Source organism: Lytechinus variegatus, chromosome 1, assembly GCF_018143015.1.
Source record: "Lytechinus variegatus isolate NC3 chromosome 1, Lvar_3.0, whole genome shotgun sequence".
Taxonomy (NCBI): Eukaryota; Metazoa; Echinodermata; class Echinoidea; order Temnopleuroida; family Toxopneustidae; genus Lytechinus; species Lytechinus variegatus.
In genome coordinates, this window is record NC_054740.1 from 74807170 (window position 1) to 74831612 (window position 24443).

The following is a 24443-nucleotide window of genomic DNA, read 5'->3' on the forward strand; positions in this document are numbered from 1 at the left end:
AAAGAAGAAGAACTAAAAGATTAATAATGATAATAAGAAGACGAAGAAATTATATACCGTTCTCAATAACATCAATAACATACAAAATGAAATATCTATCGGTAATTCGAACAAAGCAGTGCATACATGGTAATAGTAAATGTGAACATGAAAAACTAAAATGTCAAAGTAAATACATGTTTCTATAATGGACAATCGAGCACAAGAAAATGAATACATGATTTATCAATGTTAAAATCTAAACACATAAAAATGACTGGAAAATTTATGATAACTAAACATGCGCTGAAAATAATTATAAAGCATCAAAAACTTGGTTAATACTGAAGCTTGCCATATAAAAGCAAAACATATGAAATGTTTTGAAAATGATAAAATGTACTGTGGGGGTATCTGTTTCAGCATCAGAACATGTTCCGGTTGTTCAGAACAGCATGAGTATATAGTACACAGTGTGGTCACGAAGTGCACTGAGTGAAGATTGTAATTCACAACATTGGAGTACTCAAATTTAACAGTTGGAAGACGATTTAAGATCATTTCACATTGTGTTTTACATCGTATTCCACAGTGTGAACGCACTTTGGGAAACACTCTGGGACAACAGGGGCCGATTACATGAAAGGGTCTTTCCAAGGATCGTATTTCGTGTCGCCCATCTTTTATGATACGCTATAAGCGGGGTTTTTCTGAAATTTATGATAATAATAATAATAATAACAATATTTATAAAGCGCAACATATCCATCTCTATAAAAAATAAGATTCGTTAGCTTGCTTTTAAACAGTGGCGTAGCTACGGGGGGGGGGGGGGTCTGGGGGGCACGTGCCCCCCCCCCCCCCCGAGATTTGGTGTGCCCCCCAGGTGCCCCCCCCCCAGAAAAAAATGGCAGAGCAAAAAAAAAGGGGAGAAAGAAGAAAAAAAAAGGAAAAGAAGAAGAAAGAAGAAAAAGAAGAGGAAAATAAGAGGAGGAAGACTTGCAATTAAAAAACAAAATCTTTCATGTTACTATATAAGATTTTTGCTTGCGCTTCGCGCCAGAATTGCCCGTTCAATGAGATTCATATCTTGTTCAATAGGCTGATATGGAGCAAGTTTTGAAGTCAATATACAAAAAATATTTTAGCTCGGACATCGAGCTTTCATCATTTTTTTTTTCATTTACAAATTTAAGTGGTCTGTAAAATGTCCGTTTTATGGTCTACATATCAGCATTTTAAGCTCACGCTGCGTGGTCATATTGTTTGATTTGCCAAGTTCATATTGTCTACGTGTATTCCATAATGTTCCATTAAACAAATGTATTCAGAATGCCCAGATTGATTCTAGGTCTAAATCTAAAACATGCGCGATAGTCGCGATACCCTGCATGTTCTTTACTTAAAATGTACTTAAATTATCCAGTTTCACATCAGAATATCAATAATTGTCTGCTCATGCTTCACGATCGCATTATTAATGATACCCAATTGATGATATCCTATTTATGATTTTACAAAATATGAATAGAGTGTCCCGCTTTTAGGTCTAAAATATCAATTTTCTTCCTCTCGCGCTTCTCGCTCGCATCAATTGTTTAGTTACATACCTATCCCATTTATTAATACAAGAATTAGAATGACCAATTTTTAGGTCGGAATGTCAAAAAAATTTGCTCGCTTCGCGCTCGCATTATTGAAATATATTGGCGTTCGCAGTAACCATCTAGTTACATACGAATCTTGTTCAGGATCACACATAACATTGCCCAGAAAATTAAATTTTCAGGAAAAAATACATGAAAGTAAAAAAAAAATCGCTCGCGCTTCGCGCTCGCACTTTTCATAAGGCTTATGAGATTATTTCATGTTTATGTTGTTTTATAAGAATAAAATTAAGAAGTGACAGATCGGGGAAAATATAGGTGAAGATAATTTCGGGCCCCGTCCCCTATTGGCGAAAGTCGGATCCGCCCTTGTGACACATACACACACACCGGAAAAATGGCCGGTGCCCCCCCTCCCCTGAAAAAGCGAGGACCCCCGAAAGCCCCCCCCCCCCGGGAAAAAAATCCTAGCTACGCCACTGCTTTTAAATCAAATTTTATACAATTTCATGATATATCACATCATTAATTATAAACAAATATTTGTTTATTTTAACGGACGAATATAATATATCTGCAGATGATTGGTTGAAAATGCGTTTCACGTGGCGCATCATAAAAGATGGGCGACACGAAAGACGGTCCTTGTAAAGACCCTTTCGTGCAATCGGCCCCACAGTCTTTTCAGCAGAGCACGATTCGGGCGATTGTACAGGTAAATATAAGACTGAGGTGACAATTACGAATGATACTCACCGTAGGGAAACTTGGTATCATATTTATTTTTGAGATCACGTTCGTCCCATGGGAACTCATCATCTAGACATCCGTCTGGCATTTTGTTAAAACCAGTACCGGCCAGCTTGCCATCCGAGGTTACTATGCATGCTCCCACCTTGTAACAATGAAAAACATTCACCAGCATTATTGGAAATAAGTTCCGTATTAATGTAGGAGGAAGGGAGGGGAGGAAGGGAGGGGAGGAAGGGAGGGGAGGGAGGGAGGGGAGATGATTGTTATCGTTAGATCACCTTATACTGATCCTCGACCATGTCTAGTTTGCCGAGATGCGTCGGGTCGGAGCTTTGCAATAATTTCTGTCAGTTCAGTATATGGATTGGGTGAAAGCCTCTGAAGCTTAAATCGGCTTTGTATATTTCAAAATCAATACTTAAGAGATACTCTTCACGTTGTAAAGGTCTTCGAATACAGGTTGCTTGATTTATTGTGCTATGCAAGTGCATAAACGTAATAATAGTAATAATCTTTAATCATTCTAATAACATCTACCCTTTTTCAACTGGGTCATTTAAAGATATTTATTTCATTCAAAATATTCTCATGTAAATATGGGAGTTACTACTCATTTGGACCTACTTTTACTCAGGTAATGTAAATATTAAGATGATAAGCAAGAAGAAAAGTCATGTTTGATTAGAAATTAAGATTTTAAACTCAATGACTCTCTCGAAAACAAGCTCCCTATCCGGCGAAATGTATCATCCACAAAAACAACAACGATGATGATGAAGTTGATGACGATGATGATGATAATAATAATGATAATAACAATAATTATTATTATAAAAATAATAATGATAATAATGATAATAAAAGTATTAATAGTAATTAATAACGAAAAATATATTGATCAGTTAGACTGTCAGTCATTCTTTTCTGCTGATACTTCTTTATTTTTTTTCTTTGAAGGATTTGTAAAAACGATATAATTTTATACTGTATATACCATACGTACGTAGTTTTGTTTATTTACGCAACCACCCTCCTCGATCGCTCGTAGATTTTCAGAAATAGTGCACCGTATTACAACCGTCATTCCACTAAGGAGTTTATTGTGCAACTAGATGTAATGGTTAATAAAGCAATAATACATACCGGTGTAACTGGATCTTTACTCCTTTGAGCAGTTAAATGAGCTGTAATCATGAAGTACTCGTCATCGCTCAAGAATTCCTTCCTGGGACCTATATGGAATCTTAATTTTATACAAAAGTTTATTTCTTTGTTTGTATTTAAAACAAATTTAGAAAAAATATTCAGAAATAATTATCATGCCTGTGATCATGGTGCAGACATCAGAAAATAAGGGGAAAAAATGAATATATAAATCTTTCCTAAAACATTACTAACATATTGTTTGTGAGGGTGTGTTTGTAATGACTTTCCTTTAAAAAAAATTCTTGCATTTTTACTGGAAACGTACAACCATTCCAGAATTCATGCCAATTAATCCCTCTTCTTATTACTAACCATTATTTTCATATAGTAAAACTCATCTTCGGCAAATTAAGCTGAATGGGTGTGTACGTGTGTGTTGGTGTGTGGATGTGTGTACACTGTGCAGGCCAGCATGAAGCGTCCTCGGTTGGCGAACAATGCTCACGTATGTATTGAAATGAGCCTGGCTAGTGAATTAAATTCCCAGCTTTGGCAATTAGACGAAACAAAACACTTTGCACTTGTTAAACATAATTATGTACCTTCCTAGTAACCTCAAACAATACAAATTCGAAGTTATACTTTTTATTTTCTCTCTAACTTGATGTTCGAATGATGTGGAATTTCTTACTCTCGTGACACAAAATTTAGTGATTATAGTTAAACCATCGATATATTTTTCAATTGATATTCTGGTTAAATTACAATGATTATTTCCTTGATCAAATGTCTTGTATTACCATGAACTGGTTATGGGATCGAAGTGTGGAAAATATGTGAAATATATGTGAAAATATGTCTGTAAATGTTGGTTATGATAGTCAACTCAAAATTTTAATTACCAAAATTTTCAAAATACTAACCTTATTTTCAGTGGCGTACCGTGGATGTCGCGCGAAGCGCGCTCAATAGCCGGGTAAACTGACATAATAGAGACATTTTAAGGTCTGTGCCTTTAAAATTAATGTATATGTATCTCACTGATCAAATAACGCGATCGCGAGGCGCGAGCTGACATTTTTTTATATGTATACCTACAAAAGGGACTTTATAAGCAAATTACTAAATCATGATACGTGTGCGTACCTGTCTTACTAAACAAACAAAGCAAGCTCCAACCGCGAGTTGAAATTTTTGTGAATATTTACCCCAAACAGGGACATTTTAAGGACTATTATTTAGGAATTCCTGAAGAGCATACAATATCACCATACACGTTTAATTCGAGCGCCAAGCGCGTGATGATTTTTTTTTTGAATTACACCTAAGCACATGAAGCACTTTTAGTAGTCATTGTAATCATGAGAATCCATGACACATGCTCCGGCGACGATTGCTCCGGTGACAAATGCTCCCCAAAATGCGACATTTGCTCCGCGACATTTGCTCCTCGACATTTGCTCCGCCGACATTTGCTCCGCCGACATTTGCTCCGCCGAACTTTGCTCCGCCGACTTTTGCTACGCCGAAATTTGCTCCGCCGACTGTTGCTCCGCCGAAATTTGCTCCGCCGCCAATTGCTCCACATTTAGCGACAAATGCTCCGGCGACAAATGCTACCCGAACGACACATGCTCCGGCGACAATTGCTCCACCAGTATTTGCTCCGCATGTAGGGACAGTTGCTCCACCGACATTTGCTCCGCATGTAGGGACAAATGCTCCGCCAATAGTTGCTCCGTCCACAATTGCTCCATCGAGTTTCTCGGCATGTTGCTTTAAGACCTAAATAAAATACCTGCGACAAATGCTCCTCGAATAACAATTGCTCTGCTCACGATTGCTCACAAGACACTTGCTCTGACGAAAATATTTGTTATATCTTTTTGCGTTACATAATTTTTGTATTGTTTTGTTTTACCATTCAAGTTGTTGAGCCACTTTATATCATAGGCGAATCCAGGGGGCGAGGGGCCCCCCTTATTGGCGGAGCAAAAAAAGATAAAAAAGGGGGGGAACAGGGAAAAGAGGGAAAAAAGAAGAGGAAGACAAGTGAAAGACTGGGAAAATAAAAAGAATCTCTCATATTTTACTATATAAAATTTTCGCTCGCACTTCGTGCTCGCATTGCCTGTTAGTTGATTTACATATCTTGTTTAATATGGAGCTTAAATATCAAGTTTGGAAGTCAATATGCAAAAGATATTTCGCCGCGGAAATCGAACTTTCATTATTTTGTTTGATTTACAAATTGATTGTTTTAAAGTGATTTTTAAAATGTTAGTTTTACGATCTGAACATTAATATTTTCTGCTCGTGCTACACGCTTGCAAATGTTAACTTATCAGTTACCTTTATTATTTTCGTGTATTCCATAAAGTTTTCAAAATATCCCTTTGCAGATCTGATTGTCAAAACGTATCAGCTAGCGCTGCATGCTCGCATTTTGATTGGCAAGTAATGTATGTATCAATATTGATTATACATCAAACTTCTTAAAATCCACATTTCGTGACAGTCTATCAAAAGTTGCGGCTCGCGATTTGCGCTTGCATTAAAAATGTATTTACTCATGCATCTCATTCATAATTACCAAAGTTCTTAAAATGTCCAGTTTTCAGGCCATAATTTCGTGCCCTACTTAGGCATATTAGCTTAATAAATAAGATAAATAATTTTATAATTAAATTGTCCCTTTGTTTCATCTCGCACTTAATTAGCAAGAGGAATAGGAAGATCATGTGATGACTTGTCCTAATGACGTCCCGGTCTCTTGTCAAAACCCAAAGTAATAATAATGAAAAATATTAGCTGTTTTTTAAGTACGATCCATATCCACCTCACAATTTTCCTACAAATTGCTTGAAATATAGAGCTGAAATACACCCTTTTTTATTGATTTTCATGATAAAAGATATATTTAGAATGCCTAGTTTCTAGGTCTAAATATGAAACACACGCGAGCATGTTTCATCAGATACGCAACTTGTTCTCTATTTAAATCATTATCCAGCTTCAGATTAAAATATCAACAATTTTTCTGTTCGTGCTCTGTTCTTGCATTATTAATACAGGAAGATCCCCTATTATTCATCCTATTCATGATTTACAAAACATGAATAGAGTGTCCCGTTTTTAGGACTAAATTTCGAATTTTGTCGCTCGCGCTTCGCGCTCGCATCAATCGTTTAGTTATATAGCTATCCTGTTCACGATTAAAGAAATTGATTTATTTTTTTCATTCTTTACGTAGAAAGGTAAAAATGTTTAGCTCGCGCTCGCATTATTTGATTGCTGAAATATGTAGAGTCTTCATGGCTAACTGCAAGCAGTCCTTAACAGGTACCTTTTCGATCAGTTCAACACGTATATAAAAAAATTTTGCTTGCGCTTTGCGCTCGCATTATTAGTGTTAGGAAGATCCCTTGTTCGCGCTCGCGATTGCATTATTCAAATAAGGATTATGATATGATACATTTATGTTGATTTATAAGAATAAAGCTAAGAAATGACTATTAGGACTACCCCTTCAAAGAAATGTTAAACAATGATAATTCCACATGTTCAGGGAGAAATAAGACTTTTTTTCATAGGAAAATGAGGAGAAAATTTGAATATTGTATATTTCTTATAATAAAATACAAAAGAAATAGTGAGTGATGTCATCATTTCTCTCATTTGAATACCGACCAGGATGTGCATATAACTATTTTGTGAAATTATAGCTTTCTTATTTTACATCCGATTTCGATGAAATTTTCAGTGTTACGCTTGTTTGATTTTTCTCTCTTTATTCAAATCAACTTTTTCTTGGGGTGGACATGTCCTTCAAGAGGAGAGTTGTTTTTACACTGCACGTAATTGAAGGGAAAAAATAATGAAAAAAATGGAGTGAAAGTGACAGGAAACACCTTTCTAACAAGATTGTAAAACTTTATTAGTTTTCAATTCCATTAGAGGGGGTAGGAAAAAGTTAAAAGAATAAACAGTGAAAACAGACCAAAATAGCATTAGAGCGAGAAAGGAGAAGAAGGGAGAGGTTGTAAAAGAAATAGGAATAGAAGTTACTAGGAATGCAGAGAGAGAGATAAAAAAATTAAAACAGTATGAGAGAGGGACGGGGGAGAAGGTGCTTTTCAAAGAAAGAAAGGGAGAAATAATCGAGATAAAAGCGCTGATGGGAAATTTAATTTGAGCCAAACTATTTCTTTCCGCTGAACAATTCAATTAGGAATGTTAAAAATATATATAATAATGATAATGACCATACAGCTTTGGAGAAGAAGCGTTGTTAGTTTTACAAAAAAAAACAATAATTTTTCGGTGGATGGCATTTTCGGCGGAGCTATTAAGGCCCTATCTCACCAACGGAGACGTCGCCGCGACAGTCTCCAACTTATCAGTCGCTGCAGTCGCGGAGACGTCTCGGAGACAAAAATGGCTTGCGCTCTCACCAAGGAGACGTCTCGATGGAACGTTTGAAAGATCATACACCTGACTTGGAGCAGGAGGAGGGATATCAGCACGCGTTCAGTCACGTGGTTTCTGAAGTGGGTCAAACAGTGTGAAGAAGTGTCGCGGAGACGTCTCCGCAATGTATTATAATTTTTTTTTGGTCTCCAGCAGGTCTTCGCGATGTCTCTGAGACGTCTCTGAGACATCGCGGCGACGTCTCAGCAGTCGCGGATATCATTAGTCTCCGAGACGTCGCAGCAACTGATGGAGACTTCTCGGAGACGTCGCGGAGACTAGATCCAGTCTCCAAAAATATTAAACATGTTTAATCTCCTTGCGACTCCTCGGAGACTCTGTAATTTTCATGAGACGTCTCAGAGATGTCGCGGAGACGTCTCTGCAACTAGCAAAATTTGTAGTCGCGAACTAGTCGCGAACTAGTTTCAAGCCCAGTGAGATACCCCCTTTAGCAGAGGAGCATTTGTCCGTACATGCGGAGCAAATTTAGGCGGAGCAAATATTGGCGGAGCAATTGTCGCCAGAGCATGTGTCGTCCGGGAAGCATTTGTCGCTTAATGTGGAGCAATTGTCGGTGGAGCAACTGTCGGCGGAGTAACTGTCGGCGGAGCAAACATCGGCGGAGCAAATGTCGGCGGAGCAAATGTCGGCGGAGCAGATGTCGAGGAGCAAATGTCGCGGAGCAAATGTCGCATTTTGGGGAGCATTTGTCACCGGAGCAATCGTCGCCGGAGCATGTGTCGGGTTACCAATCATGAACATGATACATATCTCACAAATCAAATATTGTGAGCGCGGAGCGCGAGCTGCAGAATTTATGTTATTCAGACCTGAAGAACAACATTCTATGGCTTGCGGTAATAAATTAAGACCATACGCATTTCACTAACCAAATGATGAGCGCGAGCTGAAACATTTTTTTATATTCAGACAAAAAAAGGGATATTTTAAGGAATGTTTTAGGTATTCAAGAAGAGCAGACAAATCTCACCATTCACCATGCGAACGTACTGGAAATGTTTTATATTCATACTTTAAAAGGGTGCAGTCACTCTAAGTAGTCATGAAAAGAAGCATATGTGTCACTATATGAAATAATAAAAGCTTGAAGTGTGAGGATATATTTGGTGTATATTGACTTGAAAACGAAATGTTTTAGTAACATTTAATCTCCTTGAACAAGAGTACCATTTATCTCATTAAACAGACGGTGCGGATACGTGTTTCATGACGTAAAAAAGTCTTATTCTAATAAAATATAATATCATATAAGATGGGTTGTACGAGAGAAGGCTTCCGATTAATCAATTGCCCTCTTCTTGAAAATTACGTAATCCGGTATATGGCCACGATCCCGGGGGGACACTTACATTGACGAGTGGATACCATGCGCGACCAAATAAATGTCTTTTTCCAGATAGGGCACGTTACGTACGTAACTTAATAAGGGTGTCAAAAACACTAAAATAATGAAAAAAGGGTATCCATTTCGCTAGGAAATTAACGTGTTTAGGGTCAAATTTGCGAGGGTATAAACAATCAAGACTAAAATGTTTTATAAAGGATGTACTTTTTGCCCAAGGAGTCAAGTTCGAAGTGTGAGGATATATTTGGTGTATATTGACTTGAAAACGAAATGTTTTAGTAACATTTAATCTCCTTGAACAAGAGTACCATTTATCTCATTAAACAGACAGTGCAGGCACGTGTTTCATGACGTAAAAAAGTCTTATTCTAATAAGAGTAAAATCGGGGGGGGGGGGGCACTCAGTATATAATGCATAGTGGGTATGTGCCGCGGAGGAGACCCCCATTTTACACTCAAATTTCCGTCCAAGGCATAGCATTTTTGGTCTTATTGAGACCAAAGAAAGCCGCTCCAAGGCATAGCATTTTCTTCTTTTTGGTGAAAAGCGGCCGTAGAGAGCGCTTTTCGACCATCGCCTCCGCGCGAGCGCACCCCGCGGAGGCCGCGCTAGGGTGTCACGCGCGTAAAACATTCCCCATAGACTTGTGTGTTAAAATTGGACTTTTGAAAAAGTCATAAATAATAAATGTGAAATTAGACTAGAGGGTGGAATGTTTACTACCATTGGATAGGATATATATCTGGCATTCCATATCTGACCAGGAAAGGGTACCGTAGCCAGCTCATTTTAAAAATAAATTCGCCATTTATTAAGATAACTATGAATGGATCAAATTCATCGACTGAAACAGTAAAATAGCCCTAATTAGTCCGCCAGTCAAAAAATAGTACCAAGTCACTTTTTTGTCTTCCCAATTTGGGCGAAGGAAGTTCAGTACTTACCATTTCTAGAATCAGTGTTAGATTTTGAATCATATTCATACATTTTTGTCAATCAGCAACATCAAATTGAAAAAAATTCGAATGGGTTGGATCGAACGAATATCTTGAGCCCTCTTGATGTAATTAGGCTCATGGCACCCTAGCTGCATCATGCACGATTGCCCGTTCCATAGGGGTGCGTATATACGCACTCACACGCTGGAGATCCGTTCCAAGGACCCCGTTTTCACAAACATTTGTAGTTCCGAAGCCCATTCCGAGGACCCTCCTTTTTACAGTAAGCCCGCTCCAAGGTCCCCGTTTTTTGCCTCGCCCGCGGCGCACCCTTACAACTTTTTTGGTCGAGTGTCCCCCGGGGTTTAGAGTACGATTTGCGCGAGTTGGGCTGTACTAAACCCAATGATGTAGGTAAACGTATAGTCCGGCAGCCCAGGAGGTTTATTCAACCGAAAGCCGGACAAGCAAATGACCCCATAGCTGGATGGCATGGACCTTGAAGTTTACAAAAATGCATTGCTGCCGGGTTCTATGCGTGGTCTTCCCTCCGAAATGACGTAATATATGACGTCACTACAAAATGGCCCTATTTCACAATTTTGCAGACATTCTACACATAGCATGAAGTCAAGGGAAAATATCTCAGCCAAATCATGCTTGTTTTGTATGAAACTTTCAAAATATATTGTTCAAGTAGTGCACAAGAGATATGCAAAATTTCACGAACAGAAATTATTATTTACATATGCAAATTACGTAATGAAATTTGCATATCATTAGTTTTGGAGATTTCTTGCATAAAAAAATTGTCGAAAATCGATTCAGAAATTTATTTTCTTTTTTACTGTACTTTATTTGATATTTTTCCTCTCAAGCATAATATCATTGTCTTCATCTATATCTCTACTTTAAGAAAATATATGTCAGTAATTGTGATTTCAGCCCCCTTTTCAATATGGTGTGCACATAGAAATCGTGCGTTTTTGGCCTATTTTCACCATATAGCTGAGGTGGGCGACCGATATGCCTACTTTATTAGTGCTTCTTGCATTTTGCATGATATTAAATCTTCCAAACAACATATTTTCATCTTCATTTTGACTCTGGTGATACATCAATGATTTCAGCACAGATTGATTGCCCATTGGGCAGTCTATAGGCTACGTTTTCAGCCTAGTTTTCAACAACGAACCTATACCATGTAAGACTGCATCGTTGTAGTCGAGTCGGATAAGATGTTCCTGTGTACCATCAAAATATTTTTCACTCAATTTTTCAATCAACGTTTTGGTATTTGTCTAAACTGTCTCGTTAATGAATCTTGATGTTCCCTTCCCAAAATCGTGTCCAACGGGGTTCAAAATTGATATCATTGGCGGCCCTCTTGGACTTTTAAAAAATGAAATTTCAATTATTTTCATATTTTATTGCACAGAGTCTGACAATGGGACAATCTTTTAATCAATACGCATTTCTCTATGATTGGGATAGTAGAAATCGATTCAATTCGTTTTCTGATGATATATTTTGAAATAATATTTATCCCGAAATGGGCATGATTTTGGTCAAAAATTTGCATGTGCATTGATATCTATCTGTTCAATCATTAACATCAACAACTATTTCAAAATATCAGCATTCGACACGAAAGAGGATGTAATATACCGATAATACTGTAACGCTTCATGACAGTATATATGTATGTCTTTATTTGCTTAGTTAAAGGGCAAATACCATTATTACCCATTTATTGGAAAATATGCCACTTTGGAGCCCATATTAAGGCAAAAAACGTTTCTGATATGGAATAAAGCCACTTTCATTCTTTTTAAACTACATGGAGATAAGAAGGGTAGAGTTTCCTCTATCTGCTACTAGCATACTAAAGCATACCCCCTTCAGGGAGCGTCGAAATCACCCACCTTTTTTCATATTTTACCTATTTGTGGGAAAATATGCTTTTTGAAGCCCCCATTGAGGCAAAAAGTGTTGCTGCTATGTAGTACGGCCACTTTCATTGTTTTTAAACTACGTGGAGACAAGAGTAGAGTTTCCTCTATCTGCTACAAGAAAGGTGTGCTGGTACAGCAAAGCTTACCCCCTCTGAGGACTGCTGAATTTACCCGATAATTATACGTATTTTGCCCATTAATGGGAAAATATGCTATTTTCGAGCCCCCATTGGGACAAAAAGTGCTTCTGCTATTTAGTAAAACCACGTTTATTATTTTCAAACTATATGGAGACGAAAGAGTAGAGTTTCTTCTATCTGCTACATATAAAGAGGTGTTGGCATATTGGAACATACCCCCTTAGGGGGTCTCCGAAATCACTTACCCTTTTTCCATATTTTACCTATTTATGGGAAAATATGCTATTTTCGAGCCCCCATTGAGGCAAAAGTGTTTCTGCTATGTAGTAAGGCCACCTTTATTATTTTCAAACTATATGGAGACGAAAGAGTAGACTTTCCTCTATCTGCTACATATAAGAAGTGCTGGTACAGTAAAGCCTACCACCTTTGGGAACTGCCAAAGTTACCCGCCCCTTTTACGTAATTTGCAAATTCATGGGCAAATGTGCTATTTTCGAGCCCCCATTGAGGCAAAAGGTGTTTCTGCTATGTAGTAAAAACCACTCTTATTGCTTTTAAACTATATGGAGACGAAAGAGTAGAGTTTCCTCTATCTGCTACATATAAAGAGGTGTTGGCATATTGGAACATACCCCCGTTATGGGGTCACCAAAATCACCTACCCTATTTCATATTTTAATTATTTATGGGAAAATATGCTATTTTCGAGCCCCCATTGAGGCAAAAGGTGTTTCTGCTATGTAGTAAAACTACTCTTATTGCTTTTAAGCTATATGGAGACGAAAGAGTAGAGTTTCTTCTATCTGCTACATATAAAGAGATGTTGGTATATTGGAACATACCCCCGTTGGGGGGTCGCTAAAGTCACCTAACCTTTTTCCATATTTACCTATTTATGGGAAAATGTGCTATTTTCGAGCCCCCATTGAGGCAAAAGTTGTTTCTGCTATATAGTAAAACTACTCTTATTGCTTTTAAACTATATGGAGACAAAAGAGTAGACTTTCCTCTATCTGCTACATATAAAGAGGTGTTGGCATATTGGAACATACCCCCCTTATGGGGTCGCCGAAATCACCTACCCTTTTTCCATACTTTACCTGTTTATGGGAAAATATGCTATTTTAGAGCCCCCATTGAGGCAAAAGGTGTTTCTGCTATGTAGTAAAACTACTCTTATTGCTTTTAAACTATATGGAGACGAAAGAGTAGAGTTTCCTCTATCTGCTACATATAAAGAGGTGTTGGCATATTGGAACATACCCCCTTATGGGGTCGCCGAAATCACCTACCCTTTTTCCATACTTTACCTGTTTATGGGAAAATGTGCTATTTTCGAGCCCCCATTCAGGCAAAAAGCGTTTCTGCTATATGGTGAAGCCAGTTTCATTCTTTTGAAACTACATGGAATTAAAGGAGTAGACTTTCTTCAATCTGCTGCTAATAAGTGGTTGCACAGCAAAGTCTATCCCCTCCGGGGGTTCCGAAAGTCACCCACCCCTTTTCCATATTTTTTCCAATATGGGGAAAATCTGCCAATCTTGGAACCTCTGAAGAAGGTAGCAGTCGATGTGCCAGCACTTTTTTTTACATGTAGCTGATAGAAAAAAATGCCTCTTCTTTTATTTCCAAGTTGTTTCCAAAATCAAAGCTAGCTTTACTATATAGCAGAAATGCCCTTTTGTCTGAATGGGGGCTCAAACATTGCATTTTTTTACAATAAAGAATGAAAATAGACATATGTAACTGATAAAGAAGATCCTACTTTGTCATTTTTATGTGGTTACAAAACAAAAACAAGGGCTTTACCGCAAGGCAGAAACACTGTTTGCCTCAAAATGACTAATTTTCCGAGAAACTGGCAAGATACGAAAAAAAGATTGGGTGACTTTGGCAGCCCCCTGAGGGGTAGGCTTTGCTATGCCCCAATCTCTTTATATGTAGCTGATTGAGAAAAGTGATTTAAATGAAAAAATTACATACTCAAAACAAAATTTTACCACATTGGGGGCTCCGAAAAGCACGATATCATAATAGTCAAGCTATGGATAATGGTATGGTACTGTATGTAACATTTTACTGGTTCTTGTGGGACTATGCTTTAAGGTGCCCGAGAGTAATTGCATGCAAAATGAAAATGCAGAGCAATGCCTCGAACTTCTATCTTTTTCAAGAGATTTAATTATCATAAAAATTGCTTTGTGTAGAAAATGCCTTTTACCCTCATACACATGATACAAGTAATACATACCTTTCTATCGATCGCTAAGTACGTTATTTTCTGCATGTTAGACACATCAACAAAGGCGATCGGATGCAAGATGAAACAGATATATGTCAATGCACATGAACATTTTGGTTCAAAATTTTTTATGAATTCTTTTTTTAATGTATTAACCGGACTATTCAGAAAACAATTTCAACCGATTTCTACTATCCAAATCCTAGTGAAATGCGTATTGATTTGAAATTTCCCATTGTCAGACTTTGTGCAATAAAATATGAAAATAATTGATTTTCATAAAAAAAAGTCCATGAGGGCCGCCAAAGATATCAATTTTGAACTCCGTTGGACACGATTTTGGGAAGGGAACATCAAGATTCATTAACGAGACACTTTAGGCAAAAAACATTCAGTGAAAAATATTTTGATGGTACATAGAAACCCCCTTATCCGACTCGACTACAACGATGCAGTCATACATGGTATAGGTTCGTTGTTGAACACTAGGCTGAAAACGTAGCCTATAGACTGCCAAGTGGGCAATCAATTATTGCTGAAATCATTGATTGATCACCAGAGACATAATGAAGAGGAAAATATGTTGTTTGGAAGATTTAATATCATGCAAAATGCAGAAAACATCAATAAAGTAGGCATATCGTTCGCACACCTCAGCCATATGGTGAAAATAGGCCCAAAACGCACGATTTCTACGTGCGCACCATATTGAAAAGGGGGCTGAAATCACAGTCTATAATGTCTTTTTCAATTACTGTTATATATTTTCTTAAAGTAGAGATATAGATGAAGATAATGATATTATGCTTGAGAGGAAAAATATCAAATAAAGTACAGTAAAAAAGAAAACAAATTTCTGAATCGATTTTCGACAATTTTTTTATGCAAGAAATCTCCAAAACTAATGATATGCAAATTTCATTACGTAATTTGCATATGTAAATAATAATTTCTGTTCGTGAAATTTTGCATATCTCTTGTGCACTACTTGAACAATATATTTTGAAAGTTTCATCCAAAACAAGCATGATTTGGCTGAGATATTTTCCCTTGACTTCATGCTATGTGTAGAATGTCTGCAAAATGGTAAAAAAATAGGGCCATTTTGTAGTGACGTCATATATTACGTCATTTCGGAGGGAAGACCACGAATAGAACCCGGCAGCAATGCATTTTTGTAAACTTCAAGTTCCATGCCATCCAGCTATGGGGTCATTTGCTTGTCCGGCTTTCGGTTGAATAAACCTCCTGGGCTGCCGGACTAGTAAAACCGACGCGGACCGATGTACGTGTTTGAAATATTGCTGTACTTGTTTAGGGGTACAATTCAGGGAATACTTGCCAATAGTATCGTTTTGTTTCCAATACTTGTTAAGGATTGGGTTTCACACGCCAACACTTGTTATGGGGTGCATTTTCAGAATATGGAAATTACGTGTTTAGGGTGCTTTTTGAGATCTCATGGTCGCGCATGGTATCCACTCGTGAATGGAAGTGCCCCCCCCCCCGAGCCACGATATAAACCTCTACTTAATATCAATGAATAGAACATTTATTTTTCTTTAAAATGGTACCCTACATGATATGATTATGGTTCACATGGAGGTGCAGTGCCTTGAAATGTGGGGCAAGGTCAAAATTCAAAAGCTGCAAAATGACACAATATTGAAAGTCACTGTTCTTTTTTCCGTGGTGATGAGTGAGTTTCTCAGCGGTTTCTTTTGACTTTGTTCGAGAATCTCTATTCGGTTTTAGTATATCAATTAATATATCAATTTATTTTCTTTAGAATGATACCATACATGATATAATTGTGGTTCACATGAAGGTGCAGTGCTTGAAATGTGGGGGCAAGGGGGCAAGGTCAAATTTTAAAAGTTGCAAAATGACTTAAAGTCGCTGTTCTTTTTCAGTGGTGATGAGTGAGTTTCTCAGCGGTTTCTTTTAATTGTTTTCATGCACCTTAACATCAACATTAACATGGAATCAAACACACCTCTGCACAAGCAAAAACATATAACAAACAAACATGCATAGGTATTTCAAACCACGACTCAAACCATGTTATCTCACAGTACCATCACTACAGAAGCAGGGGCTTGATTTGAATAGATTTTCATCTCTATTGACACAAAAGAATCATGATCTGTATTGACCCATGACTATTTCTGCTCGTTTTGCAGCTTTTCAATTTAGACCTTTTTGAATCCTGTTCTTTTCGTGATGGCATGATCATAATAAGCGTGGTATCATTTCAAAGAGAAATAAATGATCTTTCGAACGAAATCAAATATGCATTGTGTAAAATTGGGAGAAATTAATGGCCAAACTCAGATTTCCAAATTTGTTTTGCTCGTTTTGCAGCTTTTCAATTCAGACCTCATCCCGACAGTGTTTTGAATCCTGCTCTTTTCGTGATGGCATTATCATAACAAGCATGGTATCATTTTAAAGAAAATTAAATGATATTTTGAATGATGTAAAATATGCAATGTGCAAAATTGGAAGTTGGGACAAATTAAAGGCCAAACACAGATTTCCAAACTATTTTAGGGGGTTTAATTCAACTCAGCCTGCGGCATCGTTAAAATATAAACGCACGCGAGAAATTTGAAATCTATGACATTCTTTATGGCATATGAAACTCCTTAGCATGCACTTAATGTATAATATGACATAATATAATACAATACAATACACAATAATCTCTTCCTTCCCAACTAGGTTTCTCTTTCTGGTCCCTCTTTTTCTCCTTTCCCCCCTTTTTTTTTATATTTTTGCCAGCCGATGGGGGGGGGTGTCCCCATAGTTACACCACTGTTTATTTAGCCACGTGCCTACATTCATGACATTAAATGGTAATTCGTTTCTTCATTATGGATCACGAGATTTGTGTAGATCAGAGTCCTATCCTATCAAACTAATATTGATTGGATTCTACGAAATTAATATTTACAAAAATTTAAGGGCAATTATCCTAATAACAATAGAAAAGGGGAAAAAACATTATAAACGATTGTTGCCCCTCGCTCGTAACATAAACAAATAAAGATCATAAGTATAGATAATTGAAGTGAATTACTTATGTTAGACACTTTTTTGCAAATGGGTTTAATCAAATATTACAGATATGTAGATTATAACATAAAGGCCGGATTGCAGCACTGCCTATCTGATCGCGGAACGGTCTGATCAAAGAAGAGAAGGGCGTGGTCATCAAATTCCGTCACTAATATTGTCATCACATAGGGAGATGGCATGCCGGGGAGTCCCCATTTTCTTTTTATGGTTTATTTATTTCAAGTAAAACAATCGTACACATACTGCAGCTAAAAGTTGAAATGTATGTATTTACAAAGGTAGGCCTATAGCAATGTCACAATACATGTAGAATAAAACAAGAATATAATAATGATAAAACTAATGGCACATTAAGAAAAATCCAGTGTACATTATGAAACTATGGTGAATATTTGCAGTTCAGCAGTTATTTAGGATATTGATTAAAACGTATTGCACTGTGTTTAAAACGGGAGGTCCTGCATCTTTATCGCATGTACATGTACTTTGCGCAAAGTCATGCTATCAACGTTCCTTTCCGGTAACCAGTTTTTACAAGGTGGGTTCTGCTAACAGATTTGCTAACAATGCAAAATCATGATATAATTCAGTTTACATTTTAAAACATCTTCATAATTCAATTGATTTCGTTGCCTAGAATAATTTTACAAACTTTTTTCTGGATTCTTTCTCATTTCTGTACATGATCTAAAGTTAAACTTCCACTAAACATGCAGGCACACAATATTCAATAAATCAATGCATGTTATTCCTGATGCATGTTCTGTCCATCACCGTTGCTCATTATATCACGTTACAGGAAGCCAGACATGATAGAATATAACAAAACAATCATCACGAAATAAGATTATACCAAGGTCATGCGAAAAATTTGTATTATAAACTTGGTATCTTTAGTCTCTCAACTTGTCTCTGTCCACCTCATTAAATTCTGTGAACACTAATAATGAGAAAATAGGTGTGCAAAAGATATCGCAACATAATCTTTTTTCCGCACTTCCTCAGAAGCCCAGAAAACCTTGCATGAAGATATTTTAATCTTCCTCGAGTATTATCTATCTCCGGGCATGGACCTATTAATAGGTCCATGCTCCGGGTAACCACTTCCCAGGTCACCCAGGTGTCCCCCTTTCGTGAACTCTCTAAATTACATCACTTTGGTAGTATTATTTGCACAGAATTAGGACTATGAAACTTATGACAAATAAATATTTGATCACAAAGGAAAAAAATCGCAGCTGAAGTGGACGCAGCGCTGCCCCCATGAACTCATTGTTTTTTGTCGGCAATTACACCAAAATGGATGAAACAATAGATGGATGGTGGAAAAGGAAAATTAAAGAAAATGACAAAATGAATAAATGAAACGACATTAGAGAAAAGGGAAGGATGATTTTTTTTGTCTTTTTGTTATATTTTGTTCTTGATATTTGATTCCTCTTCTTTTCTCCTACCTCTCTCTGTACCTCATCACATCTCTTCTTTAATCAACGATTTTATGATAGGTCACGTTCTTATCGTTTCAACTGATATTTATTGTGTCATAATCATAATGTAGATGTTTGTTCTCCAACTTTTGACAGGATTGCAAATCAGAACAATGTGTAAATATCAATTTCCTTATAATTATTGTTATATTGTAGAGTTGTATTTTCCTCCCCTTTTCTGAAATTTCGAAGCTCATTTGGATCTATTTTGGTCTTTAGCTTACTATGAATATGGCAATCACTATTCACGTGCCATTCGTCGACCGGACATAGTGCAAAGAATAATTAATAAAAAACCCGAATGTATATAACTCTGTAATGAAATTTTATGTGGTACTAGGGAATACCAGCTTGGCAATAAAATCATTTGTATGAAAGAACCCCCACGTAAAAGAAAAGACTGAAGCAAATGGATAGGAAAAGGAAAATTATTGTTGAAATAAAATAGATAACGAAATACTAGGCCTACGCACACGAAGTAGGCAATCACAAGCAATCATATTTATCCTCTTGTAATAATCAGCATAAAAATACTTACATTGTATTATTATTATGTGATTCCTCGGTTGATTTCTTCTCAGTGCTTCCGTTCATCATTTTTATTAGTATCCTTTAAATTATTTAGACAGTTATATGTATCAGGCATTCCATATGCCTCAGAAAAAGACACGATTCAGAATGGAGATCTAAGTTTCGAGATCTTTTAGAGATCGGTTGAAGCGACGTGTTTATGAACAAAGTTTCACCTGAACGACTTCATTTATTCAGACAAAGTGCAATTGCATCTAGATTAGGACGAATGTATTTTTTATGTATGACTGTTCGAACGCCCTCAGGGACCTCGGGAGACCAGCCGGCACCATGATTGATGCTGCTGAGTAGGGCCATCCTCCCGTTTTCATTTGTCAATATCATTTTATATGTATTGTAATTCGTTTTTAACGGAAATCAATTAAATTCAATATATCGACGGAACCGACTGAAGATTGACCAAATCTCTTAATTTAGACATCACTTGTTCAGTTAGGTTTCGGATTTATTGGTATGACTATATAGCATAAATCATTGGGCTGCAGTTGACTTGTCCTACTTCATGTATTCGATCGAATCTCACCTGCATGTAAATTAGTTTTCCAAATCAACAAACATCAACTACAACATGTATTTAACAAAACGATGCACCCGAATTCATTACCCGGTCATATCCGTGTTCTTTTCATTACCACAAACTCATGGGGTAACCTATGATGCGAAAATTCTAAGAGATGGCGTTTTTTTTTTCAAGGTTTGTAAATGTCTTGAAATCAGTGTAGTTTAGCAATATTTTGTGAAAAGGCACGTCATCATGAATATTAATTAGGTGGGCTCATGACGTCACATCCCCACTTTCCTTTTTCTTATGACATGAAATCATAATTCAGATGATCTTAGTAGGTTTGCATGGTGGAGTTTATAACGAGGAGAAGTTTTACGGTTCACCATGTGTAATATGAAGAAGGGAAGGAAATACAGGCAGGAAAATTGAACTCGAAAGACGGGAAAGATGAGAAGTGGAAATTAGAAGTATTATTTTCTTGAAAGTGAGTGAAGTCCTGAAGAGAACTGTAAACCAGATGATATGACATGGATGTCATGAGCTGAATATGGTTTGAGTAGCGCCCGGGAGTAGCGATGATTATATAGTAGTAGCAGGATGAAGGTTACTCGTCATTTCGGACGGGTTGACTGTCATCCTGCTACTACTATATAACCATCGCTACTCCCGGGCGCTACTCAAACCAAATTCAGCTCATCCATGTCATCTCATCTGGTTTACAGTCCTCTTCAGGACTTCACTCACTTTCAAGAAAAGAATACTTCTATTTTGTATTTTCATCCTTTCTCGTCTTTCCATTTCATATTTTCTGCCTGTATTTCCTTCCCTTCTTCACTTTACACATGGTAAACCGTAAACCTTTTCCATGTTTTGAAATCATAATTGTTTCATTCATCATGTTCATTGTGTGTAAATTATATGTCTTCATTATAATGAAACAAGCTGCAGCAAGGAATATCTTATGCACTAAATGAGTTGTCAATCTAATTTGTTAAGTTTGTGTTAGAAAAAAATTGAATATAAACCTAATTTCATATAATAAAATACAAAAGAACAAGTGGGGATATGAAATAATCGGTTTGCTCATTGAATATTCGTGAAGGCATGCTTAGAACTTTCAGTTAGTTACAAAAGACTTAGTCAAAAGGATTGTCTGTCAGGACAACAACAAAAAAGTCTGTTTCATTATAGCCAAAGAGCACAGATAACGAAGGGTGTGTCGAAGTTGTGATATCATTATAAAACATTTTTTTTATTTGAGCCGTAGATCACGAATCATAAGATTTTACGGGGGAGTGGGAAATTATAAGGCTTCAATTCACTTTCTGTCAATAGCCAAACACTTAACTGCATACATGTTACCGGGATAGCAGTATATTCTATCGAATTTCGACAGAATGTTCAATCCGGTGTTCAATCTCGTGTAATATTACAAGAAACCGTTAATATTAGAAGGAACATATTTCAAGACAAGTGTTGCAGCAGTTTATAAGGTAAGGGTAAAATAAGAATGGGGTCCTTTCGATGGATCTATTGATCCCCCTCCCTTTTTTTCTTTTTAGCGAGTCTGATAGTTTTCGAATCATTAGCTAAGGCCTACCATCCAGGCATATGAGTGCATGTATAGATGAAGGGTTTATGCTATATCATACCGTAATTTCCGAAAGGTCCGGTTAAATGGATGCTCGAAACGTGCTTTTTTGATATGTGCGCCTTGTCACGAGACTAGTGATATCTGTGAACGTTTGTGAAAGTTTTCTTTATAAATTGCAAGTCCTCAACTACTTTTATATCGGTAAGATAATTCAAAATATATATATGTATATATATATAAATGTGTGAAGCTATACATGTACAACAACTTTGGCAACTCTTATTTAAATATTGTAAAGAAATGGATGAAGAGAACAATGGTAGACGTAGCTTAAATCAAGGTTCCCCAGAGCTATCTACCCTTTGGAAAAATTGGTTATGCCGAAAAAATGTCTCCGCCGGGAATCGAACCCGGGCCCCCAGCTTTGAACGCCGGTGCCTTAACCACTAGACCACAGAGACGGGTAGTGGCTAGGCCGACCGAGATCCGATTGACCGTCAGAAAGACAGATTTTCGACACTATACCAATTACCTTTGTCGGGTGAAGGTGGGTTTTGAAGAATGACAAGCCGTCATGCCTCAGCTGGATCAAAGCTATTGCTTCGATACAGTACACGTATGTGAGAAAGTATACAAATGTGTGAAGCTATACATGTACAACAGCAATATTTAAATAAAAGAGTTGCCAAAGCTGTTGTACATGTATAGCTTCACACATTTGTATACTTTCTTACATACGTGTACTGTATCGAAGCAATAGCTTTGATCCAGCTGAGGCATGACGGCTTATCATTGTTCAAAACCCACCTTCACCCGACAAAGGTAATTGGTATAGTGTCGAAAATCTGTCTTTCTGACGGTCAATCGGATCTCGGTCGGCCTAGCCACTAGCCCGTCTCTGTGGTCTAGTGGTTAAGGCACCGGCGTTCAAAGCCGGGTTCGATTCCCGGCGGAGACATTTTTTCGGCATAACCAATTTTTCCTAAGGGTAGATAGCTCTGGGGAACCTTGATTTAAGCTACGTCTACCATTGTTCTCTTCATCCATTTCTTTACAATATGTATATATATATATATATATATATATACATATTGTTATATATAAGAAGAATTTATAAGATTATTTTCTCTTTAAGGATATTCATACCATAGAATTATTAATCATATTCCAGAATGCCCAAGAAAAGCTTTGTTAGACATGAGTAATCTTTGAATAATCTTTATTATTTCTTGAATGTCCAAAGAGAGACAATAAAGACTGCTAAACAATAGATTGCTACACAACAGACATGTGGCAGTGAAAAGAGCAATATGATTAGCTATTTTATTGGCATTGTTAATTCCACTGAGGTCATTCAAGAGTCTTCTAAAATTATACTTCTCAATTGGCAGAATGTTCTTTTTGTAGACATTACTAGAAGCTTCCAGAATAGTGAATGATTTATATATAAGCTGGCTGTTTCTTCAAGGATATCATCACATCATATCAGATCAGAACTCAGGGTTTCACCCCAGACTTTGACTGTTTGCAGTTACTTTGAGAGAGAAATTTTCAGTTCTCATCGAAATCATCAAGCTGTTTTAACGAACGCTTTTCAACCCATGGATTGCTGAAATTGACTGTTAATCATCATCAACATCGTCTTTATTTACATTTCAACATGTTACAGTGACTCTTGTTATTAATCGTGTTTCACAGGGGCGGAAATCCCGGGGGGACGCGTCCCCCCTACCTTTTTGGAAAGGGGGATATCAAATGTCCCCCTACTATATTTGTGTTCTTTTATTATGGAAAAAATACATAATTCAAAATCAAAATTATGCATATGTATCTTCGAATTTCGAAATATATATAAACAGTTTTTGTTAAGAACTTGGATACGAAAAGAAAAGGCATACCGGCCCGACTTTTCTATATCTAGCCCCATATGCCAGCCAAAGAGTGATGACATTGATGACATCGATGGCCATTGTCAATTTCATAACTAATAAAAATGACGAAAAAAGAAAATCGCCTCTGAAATACTTATAAGTAAATTTAGTGCATAGATGGTAGACGAGAATGCTCAATACCCAGTAAAAATATACCTTTTATTAAATCAATTCATTTTCCCTCTATTCCAAATTTACTTGGAATATTAGAATATTTTCATCGTTCGCGTACTCAGTAAAAAGAATAGCTTTTATGAGTTATAATTAATCCTTTACAGTGAATTTTAACTATGTTTAATCCCCCAAATTCGTTTTTAAATACTCTATTAACGAGACTTCTATATTCCATTTTTTAAAATTCCTGCCTTGGGAGGGGTCATCATAGGTAGATCAAGGAAGCGAAGCGGCGGCCCGCCCCCTATTGGCGGAGCAATATGGGAAGGTGAGGAGAAAAATAAGAAGAAAGATAGGACGAGGGAGAAAGTTAAATGATGGAAGGGGAGGGGAATAATTGGAAAAAAGAAACTTTCAGGTCTTAGTATAAAGATAACAAAAAATTCGCTCGCGCTTTGCATTAACAGGCAGCCATTTCTTTATTTCAAAAGGGGCTTAATTTTTTTCACTTTTTAGATCGAAATATCTAAAATCAAA

At 36.9% G+C, this 24443-nt stretch overlaps 1 protein-coding gene across 1 annotated transcript in view; it reads right to left on the reverse strand.

Annotated features, from left to right (window-relative positions):
• The window catches only part of LOC121422893 (deoxycytidylate deaminase-like), a 23447-nt gene extending 3499 nt beyond the window's left edge, over positions 1-19948 (reverse strand). Inside the window, exons 1-3 of the mRNA XM_041618133.1 lie at positions 19710-19948; positions 3483-3582; positions 2343-2481 (exon numbers count right to left, since the gene is read on the reverse strand). Of these exons, the coding sequence (XP_041474067.1) occupies positions 2343-2481; positions 3483-3582; positions 19710-19768 (298 nt within the window). The 5' untranslated portion in view covers positions 19769-19948. The remainder of the gene's footprint in view (positions 1-2342; positions 2482-3482; positions 3583-19709) is intronic.
• Between the last annotated feature and the right edge of the window lie 4495 nt (positions 19949-24443).